Genomic DNA, 16,000 nt, shown 5'->3' with positions numbered 1-16,000 from the left:
AGTGATGAAAAATCTTGTAGTTCGGGATGTATCCGCAAGCGATACCAGCGCCTGGTTACGAATAGGATACATACGTGAGGATCGACGATTCAAAATCACCGCGCTGACGGAGCCCGCAGTGGTAGCGCTGCCAGGCGGTTACAATCCGCAGATCCTATATCACTTTCACCGACCATTTGGCTAGCATTGCGTTCGGACTCCTTACCTCTAGTCTCCATGATTTAAGTGCTCACCTGATGCTAAAAGGGGCAGAATATTGGTCGGTTAGTGTCATGCAGTGCTTACCGACCATGCACTTCGAAAACTAGACTGAACGCTCTTGGCTTCTATTTGGCAAAATCAGAAGGCAGCACGGGCAGCAAGGAGTGAGTGATCAGTGGTCAAGAAGTAATCCCTAATATTACTTTTATTACATGCTATTACTTCCTGTTAGTGGTGAGCGTGGGAGAAGGTTAGGTTAGCATAATAGTCCAGTGCGAAATTAATCCCGAAGCTGTCAAATTGACAGCTGTTTGCTAAAATGTGTTTTTGGTGATGTATCAAAATTAAAAACACGTCACTCTCACCCTAGGATCATGGATGATTATAATGATACGTGAGTGACAATTGAGGAATCCTGCGAATCTGAGTAGTTTCTTATAATATTTTGTTTTGTTTTTTGTGGGTTGAATTATTTCACAAAGCATTTCCTAGATCCTGCACAATGATTGAGTCATCGAATTTCTATAGTACCTACATACGAAGTTACACAAATTTTGTCAAAGTAAACTCGTATTTCCCTTAAGAACTATAATTTATTGTTGTTTGATTCATTATGTTCACATTTCTTCTTTCAAATTGTCGATAAGAAATAGTATTATATTGTTATAGTAATATTGGGGTGGCAAATATATTGATAACAATAATAATCGCAATCATACAATATAATTAATTACTAGATAGTTGCTCATTGTCACATGAAATTTGACATTTTTTTATAGTTTGTATGGAGTATGCAACAGATGACCATTCGCATTTGTAATATAAATATATATACATCATTTTATAAGAAAGTAAGATCTTGTTATCACACTTTTTTCAGCTGGCTTGGATGGGATTCTCCATCTCCAGATACCTGCATTCCTATCCCAAGGCACAATGCAACCATTATTACAGACGTGTACTCCGGAATCCCAGAAAATTTATTGTTGAATACTATTGGTTTCATGGTAAACAATAGTTATCCTTTTTATCATTTTTTATTGTATTGCAATCCTTTATTTTCATTGTAAGGATACATCAATTATTTCATTCTCCTTGTTACTCGATACCAACTGATACTCTCTTCATTTGTTCCCAGATATTAGTACTGATATTTGGATTACTACGGAAAAGAGCATGGAACTATGGGAGACTGGCTTTATTACAAAAGTCCGATAATAGATGGACAGAGTTATTTTATGGGGATAATGATGGTAGAGAAATCGATGTTGTGAGTGTCGAGGCTTCAGTCAATTCTCAACTATCTCACGTTGACAGGGGATTCCTATCATGGATCGTCACTGCATTTAGAATAACGTTAGTATAATGACAATTAGATAAGACTATAAATTATCAATATAATACCATGATAATGCTTTATATATCAACCTTTAAATACTTGTTAATAGCTGATTTGGCAAAAGTATAAGTTAATTTGTTCTTGGAAGTCTGAAATTCAGATGAAGCACCATCATGTAATTGAATAAATTGACTCTCAGTGGATCTAGAGAGATTCCTTAGTATGGAAGAACAACAACCCCATTTTCATTTACTTTTACTGATTTTCAGAGATGAGGAGTTACTGAGACGCGCAGGCCCAGATGGCTTGCTTTACGTTTCATTTGAGCGTTATTTAATAATGTTGACAGCATTGATGACAGCTGCTGCTCTTTGCATTGCTTTACCTATTAATTTTCATGGGAATTTTTTGAGCAATGGGACGAGGTTTGGTCACACGACTTTGTCGAATATTGATCCTAATTCTGACTGGGTCTGGGTCCATAGTCTCCTAATTTTGTCTTATCTTCCAATCGGATGCATTATAATGAGACGTTTCACGAAACAGGTAATAATATACTCCTGTTTTCAAAACTGATCTATTTCAAAAATAACTAAAATATTTTAATCCAAGCAGTCATTATCTATGGTTTTAATGAAAATATAATTTTGGTTACAGGTTCGAGATGCTAGACCAGCTGGAGAACTTGCTGCCAGAACATTACTCATTACAGATATACCAAAACACCAATGTAACGTGGAAGCTCTTACTCAATATTTCAGGTATGCATCACTAAATTCATTGTTCTGATTATTTTCCAAATTGTAATACTGGTAGTGACAAAAAACAAAATTTGGTTATTAAATTCTACTAGATTAATATCAGAGAATTTTGTTACAAGTATGAACTAATGAGAATTACTATCATTGTTCACATTTCATGGTTGTGTGGACCTTGTCAGTTTTTTCTAGTAAAAAGTCAACACTGTTTAATTTATAGAGAAGCATTTCCGACACTCACAGTTGAGGATGTAACTCTGGCACACGATATCAAGCGGCTGACGGAATTAGACCTTCAAAGAGATTGTGCAGAGCAAGCAAGGTTGTACTGTGAAAATTATGCGAAGCAGCGGCCACCTTTAAAAATGTATCCATATCCTTGCGGAGAAGTTCTTGGATGCTGTTGCCACACGGTATGTGAGGCAAAGATAGGTTTGACATGAGGATTTATATGATGATAACACTGTACTTTTACGCACCAGGTGGATGCTCAAGACTTTTATGCATTGGAAGAATTCAAGCTGACTGCATTGGTAGATGAGGAAAGAAAAGCAGCTTTAGCTAGGCCACTAGGAATGGCATTTGTTACATTAGGTATGTGGAAGGAAATTCTCGAAGTTGTACAATGCAAAAGTTGCTTTCTGTATAAGTGGTTGAGTAATTTCTGATTAAATAACCTGTGGCTTGCACTAGAAATACTTATTTTCAAATTTTTCAGGTACACCAGGTGCAGCTAGAAGTATGAAAAGACAATTGAGAGTATCTCCCACTATAAAATGGTCAGTTAATTATGCTCCAGCACCATCAGACATATTTTGGGAAAATTTAAGCATAGCTAGACCTTGCTGGTACCTCAATGCCATTTTAATCAATTTGATACTTGGTGCAATCTTGTTCTTCCTTACCACACCCGCAGTAAGTCATTTGAATTCAAATACATACTTCTACTAATTATAAAATACTGATGGAATTCGATGAAAACTCATTACCTCAATATTCTTTTCACCCTTTAGGTCATAGTATCAGCTTTGAATAAAATACCAATTACAGGAGAAATAAGTAATCTGAGTCCCATAGTTTCCTCCTTCTTGCCAACAGTGATGTTAGTAAGCGTAGCTGCTGTGATGCCAGCATTGGTAGGCAAAAGTGAAGCGTTGGTAAAACATTGGACTAGAAGTGGTTTAAATCGAGCAGTTATGCGAAAAACTTTACTCCTGCTACTACTGATGGTCCTCATACTGCCAAGTCTGGGATTGACCAGTGCACAAGCACTTTTAAGTTGGACAGTTAATGCTGGTAATGGCACATCAAATAGGTGGGAGTGTGTATTTTTACCAGATCAGGTAAAGTACCATTTGAAATTTTTTCCTATTCATTTAAGCAACTGTATCTTAAAATTAAATTAACTCACCTACTTTATTAGGGTGCTCTATTCGTGAACTACGTAGTGACTGCTGCGCTTGTGGGGTGTGGGTTGGAATTGGTGAGGTTTCCTGAACTAGCTCTGTACACATTCAGATTATGCATAGCCAGAAGTCGAGCTGAACGTGTTGCAGTCAGGAGAGCAGTATTATGGGAATTTCCACTTGGAGCCCACTATGCATGGCTATTACTTGTCTTTACCATGACTACGGTCTACAGTGTAGCCTGTCCGTTGATAACACCGTTTGGATTGTTGTACTTATGTGTCAAACACCTGGTATGTGGAAACTGAATTTAAAAAATGATATCAATTCTAAATTACCTGTTTTCAATCATAGAAAAATCTACGTAATTGATATCCTTGGTAACTTCTGATTTATTTGGTTATTTTTTTTTTTTCACAGGTTGACAGACATAATCTGTCCTTTGCTTACGGACCTAGTGTAGGTGGTGGCAGACTTGCTGGAGCAGCTGCCTCAGCAGCAGGTGCTGCTCCTATTTTAGCTCAAACAACTCTTCTAGCACTAGGTTTAGTGCGTAGAGGTTCTTCTCCACTTGCTGCAGTGCAGCTTATTGGACTAGTCATCAGTATTTTGGGCCTTGTTACTGGCGCATCATTACCCACGTCAAAATCAAAAGTAAGATTCATTTATTCACTATTGAATTAATAATATTAGTACTCTGTAAACCCAAAAAAAAATAAGGTAGGATTAGTGCTCACTTTACTTTCATTAAAGTTTGATAGCTCATCTAATCTAGGATATTCACCTTATTAGATGCAAACCCCAAGAGGGGATCTGGGTACAGCACAAAGTTTTATACCACCGGTATTGAGAGTAAAACCTATATCGAATAGTCCTGTGGAAACTGGTGTCCAAAATTCGACTGCTACTCTATCATCAGAAATCGTTGACGATCTTTCCAATGTTCCCGTTGACCCCAACATGGTGGTAATGCAAGAAAGTCCAAGGCTGTATCAAGATTATGGACGGGAACCAAGGGTTTAATTTATTCCAATTGATAATTGTTTCTGTTCTGATTTTTAAAACACTGTGGTTATGTTTAGATGATTGTTTTGGGATTCTATACATACTAAATAATTTTGAAAAATTATATTTTCTTAGAGCTAAACAAGTATTGATATTAAACAGAAAGTGGATTCTGATGTGAAGAAAGATTTGCATTGTAATAAGCGTTATCAAAAATTATCGCTAACTTCGACTCATCTGTGCTTGAGAAATATAAAGAACGTATAAACAATAGTTAAAATATTCTACACAGATTTTATAATCAAGTTTATCAGAGGTCTATTAAAACATCGCTTAACAATTCTAAGGATGTAAATTTTTATACATCGATGATTCTACATGCTTCTTTGAGTTTCGCATCCAATTTTTGATAGAAGAGTAAATATATGTAGTGTAAATAAAAGGATTGCTTTTATAGAACTATTTTATGGTAGCTAATAAATACCAAGAACTATTAATATTTAGATTATTATATTCGAAATGTTTGAACCACATAAAACTTGTGAGATTAATATTAAATTCTATACATAGTAATATATATTTACATCAGGGTGGTCCTTATTTAGTAGAGAATGTAAATTCGAAAATTTTTTTGTCGAAGGAACGAATCCTTCAACCTTTAAGTCCTTATTTAGGGCTTGGACGAACTTTTTATCATTCGCCTCCCGGATCGGCTCCAAATAGTTCAAACTAATTCCCTAATTTTTTCAGATTATCATCTCAACTCTAGTCCTAAACCCCTACTTGTAAGAGGGTGGATTTTCCCATTTAAAATACATGTTTAGGTCACATTCTAAGTATATATTTATTGTCAGAGTAATAATTTTTTTTAAATCTGTGTTTGCGAGATTTTAGTGGGCGTTGGTGCTATTATCTGATAAAAATTCCATATCATTATACCAGGCAATCTAGACGAATTGCACACCCACTAAATGAAAAAAAAGTTAGACTTAGGGGTTGTACAATTCGTCTAGATTGCCTGGTATGATGATGTAAATTTTTTAGCAGATGGTAGCACCAACGCGCCCAGTCAAATCTCATAATTACAGATTTTCTTGATAATTATTAATCTTACGATAAAATACATACTGAGAATATAGCCGAAATACGTGAATTTTTTATCGGGAAATCCACCCTCTTACATGCAGCGGTTTAGGGCTAGAGTTGAGAAATAGATCTGAAAAAACTAGGGAAATGTTTCTGAACTATTTCGAGTCGATTTGGGGGGCAAATGATAAAAATTTTGATTGATCTCTAAAGAAGGACCACTCCAATCTGCATTCTATACATACAGTTAGCTGTACGAACTTGTAAAAATATTCATGTAACTTCGTTAAGATATATAGAAATTGTGTAACGTATATAAAATTATAGTTGAATTGTAATATATGTATAAGCCACTTAACTACGAATTAATTTTTTTTTATTTATGTTTATGCATTAATAGGAGATCTGCAGTTCACTTAATTGATCTACAAAAGAATTTTTCTTCATTTAATACCTGCTACAATGCTTACTGGACAACTCGAAAGTTTCCTCAAATTGCTTTTGTCAGCTTTTCTTTCATTAGTTATACGTGTATTTTAAAGTACTCCAAGAGATAAAATAATGATTATCGTAATCGCTAGTTAGAGAAACTTTTGCATGATTGACACACCATACAGGATTCAAAAATCATATAATAGATGTACACTAATTTGTATAATAAAATTTTTATGATACATGTATAACAGTTGGCTTTATGAATTATTCAGTGAGAACCATGGTGGATGGCAGTGATTGACTTCCAAAAAGCATTGAAATACTTGGAGGCAATAATTTACCAATTTGCTGGTTATTCAAAGTGAAGATACTTTCTAAAATCTACGTCTCTGTGTCGGATCAGGTTGCGATTAGACACAAAGTTCATTTCAAACTAATGTGCATGCTGCAAGATATCAATGCTTGTATCCATATACATAGGTACATGAGTACGATTTCTTTTTAAATTTCGCATCGTGAATTAGCGGAAATAATGATTGATTTGAAATAGAATAGCTTTTTCATACTTTTAATGCACATCTTACGAATACACAGTTCAAGTAACAATAAATCCTAAATCAATGAATACTTTACAATGGATAGCTAATTTTGAAACCCATAACTTAGATTCTATTTTAATGCAGTAAATGTGGCGTTTTTTAAAAGTATTTTTCGCCTATAGAGCGCATTTTACACTATGTACAATTTCTAAAACACCTCAAGAAAAAAAAATGGGATTTACTGTTTGGAATTTTTATTACTTTTATAATTTCTTAAAATTATAAATTTTCAAAACGTAACAAATTTCAAAGACCGTCGTTAACATTTATCATACTTTATAATGTATGTATAATAGATCTATCTTTACTTGCGATTAGTTTTAATATAAGAAAGTTTTATTCACACCAAACAATTCATATCCATGTACTATGGCGGCATGTTAACAGGTGTTAATTACTTGAATACTCTGGGAACATGTTGTTATTATCCTATTGCCTTGATTGTATTATTATTAGCCGTGTGTAATTGCCCACACAATTTCAGTAATTAAAATGACTGTTGAGGAATATTATTTTTTAAAATTGTTTATTATTTTTTATTTTAAGTAAAAGAGTATACTCATAAACGAATTTTATATTTGTTTTCTACCATATCAAACAAAACAAAAACTATTTTTTACGTAACTGGAATGACAGTAAAGACTGTCAGAACTTTGAATACGTTCAGATTCTATACATTTATTCCTTTTCATGCACGACCGGATTATATTATTTCATTAGTGACCACATTGTTAATTAACTGTATCATTTTTTGGTAAAAGGAGTATGTTGTGGGGGTTGTGGGGAGGGATAAATTGGTAGAAGTGCTAACAGTTTATCTCGTGTAATGCAACTTCACACCTATTAGTCCTTTCTTGTCCAACATTAAAAGGATCTCGATTTTTTTTTTTTTTTAACCTTTAATATTATTTTTATACTACAAATGAATAGTCCCTCAATATAATTTTAATTGTAAATAGTTCTACCATACGAATACACACCAATTAATCGTCTCTCAATAATTTTTTTCGCCATTTAAAACGCTACCTCCGATTATCGCTTCTAATTGACTAGAGGTCAAAGCGCTCAGAGTTTTCGCTGCTTCTTCTTGCCGCTGCTTTCTTACAGAGAATCGCCGGGATAATGGCGTCTTTTTTTTCGATATCTTTTTTTTATCTACTTCACTAACTGGTTGAATTCCATTTCCAGCTTGTTCATCTTCGTCCTCTTTCTGGGATTCCTCTCCCTCCTCGCTACTTCCGTGTACCTGGCAAACATAAATATTCATTTACTTTTAAATCTCTAATGATTGTTTGATCCAAAATAATACTTTGACATACAACAGTGCAATTTTCATTCACTTTCAGAAATGTCTTACTTTATTGCAAGTGTATGGAACAAGAATACCTCAATGATAGAAACTCTTGGAGAAGGATCTCTAGTTGGTGGGTTTCCAGATATAAGTGGACTACTGAATTCAATTGGAGATTCCGCTTTTTCAGTTTCAGTATCATTATCAGATTCATTATTATCAGAACCTATTGTTCCATGGGAGTTACAAGTGAACCCTCCTTTATCACCGTATTCTGTTAATTTTCCTTCGATGTGAACTGTGTGGAAAGTATTTCTTATGAATTATTTCTGGTTTTTCACAAAAATTCGTGACGATTTTAACGTTAAAGTAGTGAATCTTTTTCCACGCTACATCATTTACAATACGAGTTAGATCACGTTGTATGAATCGAAAGTAGTAAAAAAAATTGTTGTTTCAACCATTTTGATATTGAAATCATGTAGAAGATTCAGTTATAAAAAAAAAAAAATGTAAATTTTATTGAGATGCAAAACTCTATACTGTAATAGATAATAATTATGTTAGTATTAATATTTACTTTGACAAAATGCTGTGCTACAAAATGAGCAATGAGCTGAAGTTCTACGACTGCATGCAGCACAATGATGCCAAGGGCAACTAAATCTTGAATCCGTGTCTTCGAAAGTAACACATGATTTATGATACCTCTTACCACAAGTTTTCTGATCACATTGAAGTAAATCGTCATCTGATATTTTATTCCCACATGTCCAGCATGACTTTACTTTACCAGATCTGAGGATAAAGTTAAATCTTGTAGTTATATTTTATAGTATAAAGAAGTTGAGCTTGATAATCTGTGCAAAAAATTCTATAAAGTTACCGATAACGACATGAGCTGAAACAACAAAATTACCGCTTTTGTTTTGAAATTTTTTTTTCTTGCGCAGTGTTCAGTTGCTGCATCAATTTTGGAGCCTTAAGCCCAATAAACCCACTACAATTCGGTGAACCACAAAGGCATGGCTTCCGAGTTTCTCCATCACAAGCCAAGTTGTAGTTAAAAGTCAATTCTTCCCCAATTTCTATGTCTCTGAGTGCGAAGAGTCCTATTCGCGTGTCACCATTCACGGTCCACTTTTGCGTTTCGCAATTTGGCTGGCAGGAGTGATCTTAAAATGACAAAGAATGAAAGGAGTAGCGTATTTTAATTCAGCAGTAACAAATGACCTAGTTTCTCATAGTATATACTTACTCATGAACCGACTAAGGTTACCCTTAGGTTCAGCATCAATCATTCGGAAGTTATCTATGGTTAGAAAATAGAAATTTTCATCTTTTAATTCTTTTTTGCGCTGTAACCTACGTTTGTACTCAGCTTCGTCAATGACTTCGCCTACATATTCTACTACAAACTGGCCAGATTTTATTGTTTCAAGAGCTTTAAGTCCCCATCCTCTTCCAGCAGTATGGAAAGGTATCATTGAGGGATACTGCCGCCTAACAAACGCTTGATTTCCACACTTGGGCCCTGCTGGACACATCCCTGAACTACATTCAACGGAGAGGATGCGATTCAAACAATCTGTTTCTGGGGCACAGGGATTATCCCAGTCTGCATCACAGTCACAAGCAGCAATACTCTCAACTTCGACAGGCTTAACGTTTCCCACGGGCTTGTTCACCTGCAAGAGTAATTTGATTCACTTCTATTCTAAATTAACCCTTAGCGACCACATGGGGTAACTCATTAACCCACGCTGAAAAACCTAGTTATACAAGACATATATGTGGGTGTTTCGAGACTTCTAACCAATTGTTTCATGTTTTTTGAAGAGTTCTTCAACATTTCTAACGATTTTTATCGGTCAATTTATAGATGGTGTTCTAAAAACTGGTCATATATGTGAAAATTCAGCAAAAATTGCTTTTTTCAGAAAAAAAATCATTACTCCGCCATTTTTCAATATTAAGGGCTAAAATTTTAGAATTGTACGCACAACATATACCACTACCATAAAAAAAAACCCCGTGTGGTCGCTAAGGGTTAAATAGTATCCAGTATCTAATACTATCAGTGTCACTTTCTGTAAATCATAGTTTACTTGTACTCAAGAAATTTCACTGGTCGACTGCATGGTCATAGACATATGCACTAAAATAGATTACAACCAAAGTTAATTTAAAACTCGCTTATCAAGTACAAGGTATAATATTAAGGATTTTATATTGTCCTAAAAAAAAAAAATATGAGAACACAATTTAGGTTCACACCTATAATGACAATTTTTTCGATTTCATGATAGTTGACGTGAAAAAGTTTAAAATGTAACTACCTGTACAGTAACTAAAAGTAATACAGTAAATACAGGTTATTTTGTATTAATCAGGAAAAAACGTTAGTATAGTACCTTGAGTTTTACATAATGTGGAGGCTTTAAGTCTTTCGGACCATTTTCCTTAACAGCAGCAGCTCTTTCTATTTTTAATCGAAGATGCATTTCTTGAGCTTCTTCCAATGCCTTTCTATATGCTTCATCAACGTATTTTTTACCTGTCGAAGTTTTGGTATTCGCATCCCCATCTTGGTAAAGAAATGCTCTTCCTCTACAAAAGAAAGAAAAAAAAAAACAATTAAGTGTTTTGTTTTCAGAGCTGTAAAATGAAAGCAAACGAAAAACTGCAGAAAATTTTTTGAATTATTATACTATACAACAAAAAGCTTGCTCAAAGAATCGGAAAGGAATAACAATTTTAGATTAAAAAGAAAGAATTTAAATAATTTTTATATCCTGTTTACCTGTGAACCCAGTAGTAGTTCTTAGTTCCGAGAAACATAACGCAAAATTCACCCGGTGTGTGAGGAATAGTGAGCACATTATGAGGTATTTCATGGGGATAACAGATGATCGAAGGCCACCATCTATAGTTACCCAACTTTACCCACGTTACCTCACCATATAGAGGTAAACGCCCAGTTTCACAGTCTTCACAAATGAAGGCACCATCTGGTGCATCTATTCCTATGATGAGAAATATCAAATTTGTAGACAATTAAATTGTACAGAAAATAACTTTTTAAAATGAACATATTAATGCAAATTTGAGAATGAAATAATTTAGTGTGTAAATAAATACTGTTTCTTTTTACTTATATGGATTATTATAATTTACCTAGACATTCTGGATGGAAAGAAGTTGGACAAGTGTCGCAGCATATCAGACTACCACCTTGCGTGCACAGAAAACACCACGCAGCATTCAACGGAGGATGAGGAGCTTTGTAGTGTTTTGGACAAATGATTTGACTACCAGTTAATATACCTGAACCAGCTGGAAGGCAGGTTATTGATGGATGGTAAGATGATGGACATCGCACACATCGAACCAGCTTTTCGTTCGGTGACCTCAAATGATTACTATCTCGAGGATTGTCTGAGCTACAAGTGTGGCATACGTGATATGGACAATATAATCGTCCACCTTGCCAGTGCGACTAATTTTGTTGAAAAGAAAAAAGAAAAAACATCTAGTTACTTGAGAAACACGAACAAAGTATGTAATCAATAAACTAAGACTTATTGAAATAATATAGCATATAAATATTTCCTGAGCTTTGAGTGATGATAATTAGAGCAAAATGAGGAGGGATTACTCGGAATTTTGGATTATTGAAAATATGGGGGCTTTTTGAGAAATGATATACTTCCGGCTCTGTAAATGCGGTAGAAAATCGTAAAATCCCTTTGCATAATAAAAATCCTGTAAGCTATTTGACAAAATGATTGACCCCTCAAAACAAAATGTTCAATAAATATGAAAAAATCACCTGTGGCCACGGTTTCAAGCACGCTGAATGATAATGTTTTCCACAAGCAAAAACTGTACACCTAATTCTATCACCTTCTCGTTCATTGCATATAAAACAGGCTGGTGCAACGCCAGATAAACAGTCTATGCACTTGAATGCTTCTTCTTCAGACTGTTCAACCGGGTCATCGCTTTTTTCTGTAAAATAGTAGAAAGTTTAGCAAGAAAAACGTTTCTTATTTACCGAAATTAGGCTTGGGCAGATTCCCATATTTTACCATAGACTAATATCTCACCTTCTGTTTTGTCATTGGTTTCAACTTCTTCCTGATTATTCTCATCCTCTTCTCCTGATATTTCCTTGGCATCTCTAGAATTATCAAACAACTCATCCTCAGTAGTATTACCATCTATACTATTTTCAGGGCTGGATTCACCGGGTTTGACACATGACAAATGAAAATACGAATAACAAGGTCCTCTACACCTCGTAAGCTTGCCAGACTTTTCACATATTTGGCACACTCGTTCTTGCTTCATACCTTTAAATAAATTATGAAGTCGTTTCTTTTTTCCATTCGCATTTTCAGTCGTACCAGGATCAGGTTTTTCTACACTTGACTTCAGTTTTTTGTTTATCGTGAAGATCTCCTCCTCTTCTAATGACACGTTTACCTCTTCTGTTTCATCATCAGATGAGGAGAAACTTTCCTTTATAAGGCGTCTGCCCTTTACCTGCGAACTGTTCTTTTGCTTCAATCGCACCTGATATGAACTTTTGGAAACAATGTTCATGCTGCCCCAAGTCTTTTTCAAATATCTTCGAATTTCCGATTCTGAAGCATCAGGCTGTTCTTCCTGTATTCTGTCTCTGTTTCTCTCAAAATAAATTTCAAAATCACCTTCCACTATTTTTTTCAATTTCTTAGTTTTTGGTTTCTTAGGAAGTGGTGCTTCGTCGCTTGAATCTTTGTGACTAGAGGGTGGCGTCGGTGGTGTATTTGCACTTAGATTCACATCCGCCTTATTTTCATTATGTTCACGTCTCTGTTTACGTGATTTTGGTTTTTCTAGCTTCTCATCAGTATCTACTTCTGATTCAGCCTGTAAGAACGATAGTAAAAAGTATTTTTTTAGAACAAAATAGAATAAAAAAAAAATAAATAAATTGATCGATAAGTTTTCTATTAGGAAGAGACTACTTATTATTATTAGATGAACCTTACGTTTTCTGCCTTCATTCGTTTTGGTGAAGTTTTATCATCAGGCGAAAGTTTTCTTTTGCGAACTACTATTTTCTCTTTAGTATTCGTTTTTGGTACCTCTGTTGTCACAGATCTGAGTAACTTTATTGGCGGTTTGAATACTTCAGCTCGTTGTTCATTAGTCATCGACAAGACATCTGTAGCCTCTGAGACTGCTTTGTCCCATTTAGGTTTCATACCAGACTTAACAATGAATGCTGCTGCATATTTAGGGTCTTTTTTTTTAACTTCTGGGGTCAATGACTCAGCTAGGGTTTCAAAATTTTTAATACCACTAAAAGGGATCATATAATGGGATTTCACCCAATTATGCCGTCCTTTATCACCAAAATACTGGACATGTATGCCCAGTTGCTGTGCCCTGCCCGTTCCTGATGAGTAGAAATTGAGTCAATTTCCAAGCAATGTAAATTTTTGATAATGCTCGATAAATCTTTTTTCTTTTGGCTCGATTTACCCAAACATGGCAAAATATTGCAGAAATGCAATACAAAGTGTATCGAATAATAAAATCCTGTGTTGATGTAATACTTACGCAACACTTTGTGATATATCATCGTTACTGGTTCTAGAGTAACAACGCAAGGCCAAAACGGAAAAGTGCCAATCCGTGCCCAGGCTAACTGTCCTAAAAGCCAATTACACTCCATATCAGTACTCAGGTTACTTGAATCTCTTGATAAATTTAAAGTACTATCAAAACTCTCTCCTGGAGAAGGATTTGAAACGGATTTAACTTGGTCCTGGAAAATTTTTTTACTGATGCCGCCACCGTTTCCATTTATGCTTTGGCTAGAGAGTTCCTGCTTGTTAGAGAGCAAGTTATAGTCACTCTGAAATGTAAAAGAATTGCATTTATTTAATTATGCATGTTTTTTGAATCTACAATTTTTATCATTGCATTATAAATATAAAACTCGAAATATTCCGTTTTTTCAACGAATACCTACTTGAAGCTCTGTAAAATATATTAATATCAAATATATTTAATATAAAATTGCCTGTTTTTTAGGAAATAGTCCAAAAAATATGACAGGTTTATTTATTAGCATAATACCAGCTGGACATTTAAATTTTCTACCGATGGATAAGGTAAAACATCTTATGTGTAATGTGTGCATCTGACATATGTATATATATATATATATGATATGTATTAGCTGTATTAAAGACCATTTTGCACTCCGTTAACGTGACTGAAATATTGTATCGGTGTTTATTTCTCTCGAGTTATGAATAAAATTAGAAGAACTTTCCACGGTAGTCAAATTTACTACAGATTAAGAGAAGATTCAGATAAAATTTTTATCAATACTGTGGTACAATTGAGAATTCAAATGCAAACGTATACTATTTGGATTCCAAATAAAACAAATGAACCATAATTATATTTACATTATATAGCTATCAGCAATGTCCGCACCGAATGTTGTTAACATTTGTAAAATTAACTATAAGTGTCTGAAGATAATGAAAAAGATTGTTTGTTATCAAATTATTTTGGTAAATAGCCATAAATGGGTTATCTTCGTAACTGAAAATTGTCAATTATGAGCAAAAATATTTAAGGCTGCAAGTTTGGCACAGTACGTAAGTTCAATTTTGGATTTAATAATTTACCTATGAAAGAAAGCATACAAAAGGTGGCAAAATTTGGGGCAATTAGATTCATCATCGCAAAGATGAAAGGCTGATATTATATTGAATATGTCAAATTACTTGGTTTCTATAAAGATGGAATTATTATACTGGTAATAAAGTGTAGAAGTGAAAGCGTGTACACATTGAACTGCGACTTGCAGCTTGACCCTTGATTGTTGAAGTAGGGGTATAAAAATAGGCAAGTGACAAATTGGAGTAAAATGGAAAATTTTAAATGGGTAGCTTGAAAATTACGAGCTTGCAGAAACGAATGATCTTACCGAAGGCATGCTGCCATGCAGCTTTGACTTAATTGTTCTACCATATCGGCTCGTGTTAGGTGAATAACTGACAGATTTAGAATCTTTTAAGCCATTAACAGTATCCGATGAATCCTGGATTTTGGTTGAATCATTGGCTCTGCTTCCCGTTACAGTAGATCCGAAGTTTTTCGTAGTATTCGTGGAAGCCTCTTTTGGCCCCTCTGCATTGAAAGCACTCATAACTCTCTGCGTTGTTGATACATTTGGCAGTTGTGTGTCTGTGAAATACGTACAATTAATGATATCTGTATACAAGTTCAACTTGGATAGTTTTTGTCTTAATCAATGATGATAATATTTATTGAACACGGATTAAAATTCATTCTCACTGCACGAGGAAGTGGTGGTGTTCGTTGCCACTAGGGTAGGTAGCCTGAATGAGAGTGCGATGGCCGAATGTAAAGTGTGTGCCGCTTTTTTAGAATGGTCTAATTTACCCTGTACTTCAAATGGTTATTTACGTTCTGGATTGAATTTCGGAAGGCTTGGTTCGATCCGGTTAGTTGATAAAATTTCACTAATATTTTAATTTTTACTACAGACGGAAAAGTCCTGCTATTGATGATAATGAAATTGCACGGGAAACGGAGCTGCTGAGCTGCAACAGGGCGCGTTTCCCGCGATTTCTATGGCCCGTTACTCGCACAGTCGGTAATGCCGACAATCCACGACAGATGTCATCAGATATGTAGTCTCTCAAAAACAGGTCTTTTAATGTTCGAATGGCAACGTACACAAAACTTTGTGTTACTTCTACGGTAATTCTGTAATGACTCTATCCTGAGTAGTTTTGCCTGAAATAATACGACCGAATTTTTCTGGTTGATTTGATCTTTAC

The 16,000-nt window shown here is 34.8% G+C and overlaps 2 protein-coding genes across 5 annotated transcripts; one reads left to right on the top strand and one right to left on the bottom strand.

Annotated features, from left to right (window-relative positions):
* Positions 1-371: 371 nt before the first annotated feature.
* Positions 372-6,205, top strand: LOC124176130 (calcium permeable stress-gated cation channel 1). 2 transcript variants are annotated; one of them, XM_046556997.1, is made up of 12 exons: positions 372-595; positions 1,082-1,208; positions 1,340-1,557; positions 1,810-2,086; positions 2,198-2,301; positions 2,519-2,711; positions 2,781-2,892; positions 3,017-3,213; positions 3,312-3,641; positions 3,722-3,997; positions 4,125-4,358; positions 4,497-6,205. In XM_046556997.1, the coding sequence occupies exons 1-12, from the start codon at positions 576-578 to the stop codon at positions 4,725-4,727; spliced, it is 2,319 nt and encodes a 772-aa protein (XP_046412953.1). In that variant the 5' UTR covers positions 372-575; the 3' UTR covers positions 4,728-6,205. The 2 variants fall into 2 exon arrangements, with proteins under 2 accessions (XP_046412953.1, XP_046412954.1); XM_046556998.1 differs by having other exon boundaries at positions 4,480-4,698.
* Positions 6,206-7,612: 1,407 nt separating this feature from the next.
* Positions 7,613-15,974, bottom strand: LOC124176128 (histone-lysine N-methyltransferase NSD2). Of its 3 annotated transcripts, none has more exons than XM_046556992.1 (14): positions 15,492-15,974; positions 15,121-15,380; positions 13,734-14,031; positions 13,160-13,569; positions 12,230-13,037; positions 11,953-12,131; positions 11,298-11,619; positions 10,924-11,146; positions 10,535-10,730; positions 9,379-9,808; positions 9,040-9,295; positions 8,701-8,918; positions 8,216-8,418; positions 7,613-8,075 (listed from the first exon to the last, which is right to left on the bottom strand). In XM_046556992.1, the coding sequence occupies exons 2-14, from the start codon at positions 15,340-15,342 to the stop codon at positions 7,824-7,826; spliced, it is 4,017 nt and encodes a 1,338-aa protein (XP_046412948.1). In that variant the 5' UTR covers positions 15,343-15,380; positions 15,492-15,974; the 3' UTR covers positions 7,613-7,823. The 3 variants fall into 3 exon arrangements, with proteins under 3 accessions (XP_046412948.1, XP_046412949.1, XP_046412950.1); XM_046556993.1 differs by having other exon boundaries at positions 15,600-15,974; XM_046556994.1 differs by having other exon boundaries at positions 15,624-15,974.
* Between the last annotated feature and the right edge of the window lie 26 nt (positions 15,975-16,000).

Source organism: Neodiprion fabricii, chromosome 2 (genome assembly GCF_021155785.1).
Source record: "Neodiprion fabricii isolate iyNeoFabr1 chromosome 2, iyNeoFabr1.1, whole genome shotgun sequence".
NCBI classification, from domain to species: domain Eukaryota; kingdom Metazoa; phylum Arthropoda; class Insecta; order Hymenoptera; family Diprionidae; genus Neodiprion; species Neodiprion fabricii.
This window is presented reverse-complemented; position numbering and strand designations above follow the sequence as displayed.

What these genes read in the sequence shown, in the direction of transcription:
- LOC124176130 (XM_046556997.1), top strand. Translation starts at nt 576, where the DNA reads ATGGATGATTATAATGATAC. An exon ending in TTGGATGCTGTTGCCACACG is followed by an intron (nt 2,712 to 2,780) that starts GTATGTGAGGCA and finishes TTTACGCACCAG; the next exon opens with GTGGATGCTCAAGACTTTTA. An exon ending in AATGGCATTTGTTACATTAG is followed by an intron (nt 2,893 to 3,016) that starts GTATGTGGAAGG and finishes CAAATTTTTCAG; the next exon opens with GTACACCAGGTGCAGCTAGA.
- LOC124176128 (XM_046556992.1), bottom strand. Translation starts at nt 15,342, where the DNA reads ATGAGTGCTTTCAATGCAGAGGGGCCAAAAGAGGCTTCCACGAATACT. An exon ending in TGCATGGCAGCATGCCTTCG is followed by an intron (nt 14,032 to 15,120) that starts GTAAGATCATTC and finishes TTTACATTTCAG; the next exon opens with AGTGACTATAACTTGCTCTC. An exon ending in CACATTATGTAAAACTCAAG is followed by an intron (nt 9,809 to 10,534) that starts GTACTATACTAA and finishes TTACTCTTGCAG; the next exon opens with GTGAACAAGCCCGTGGGAAA.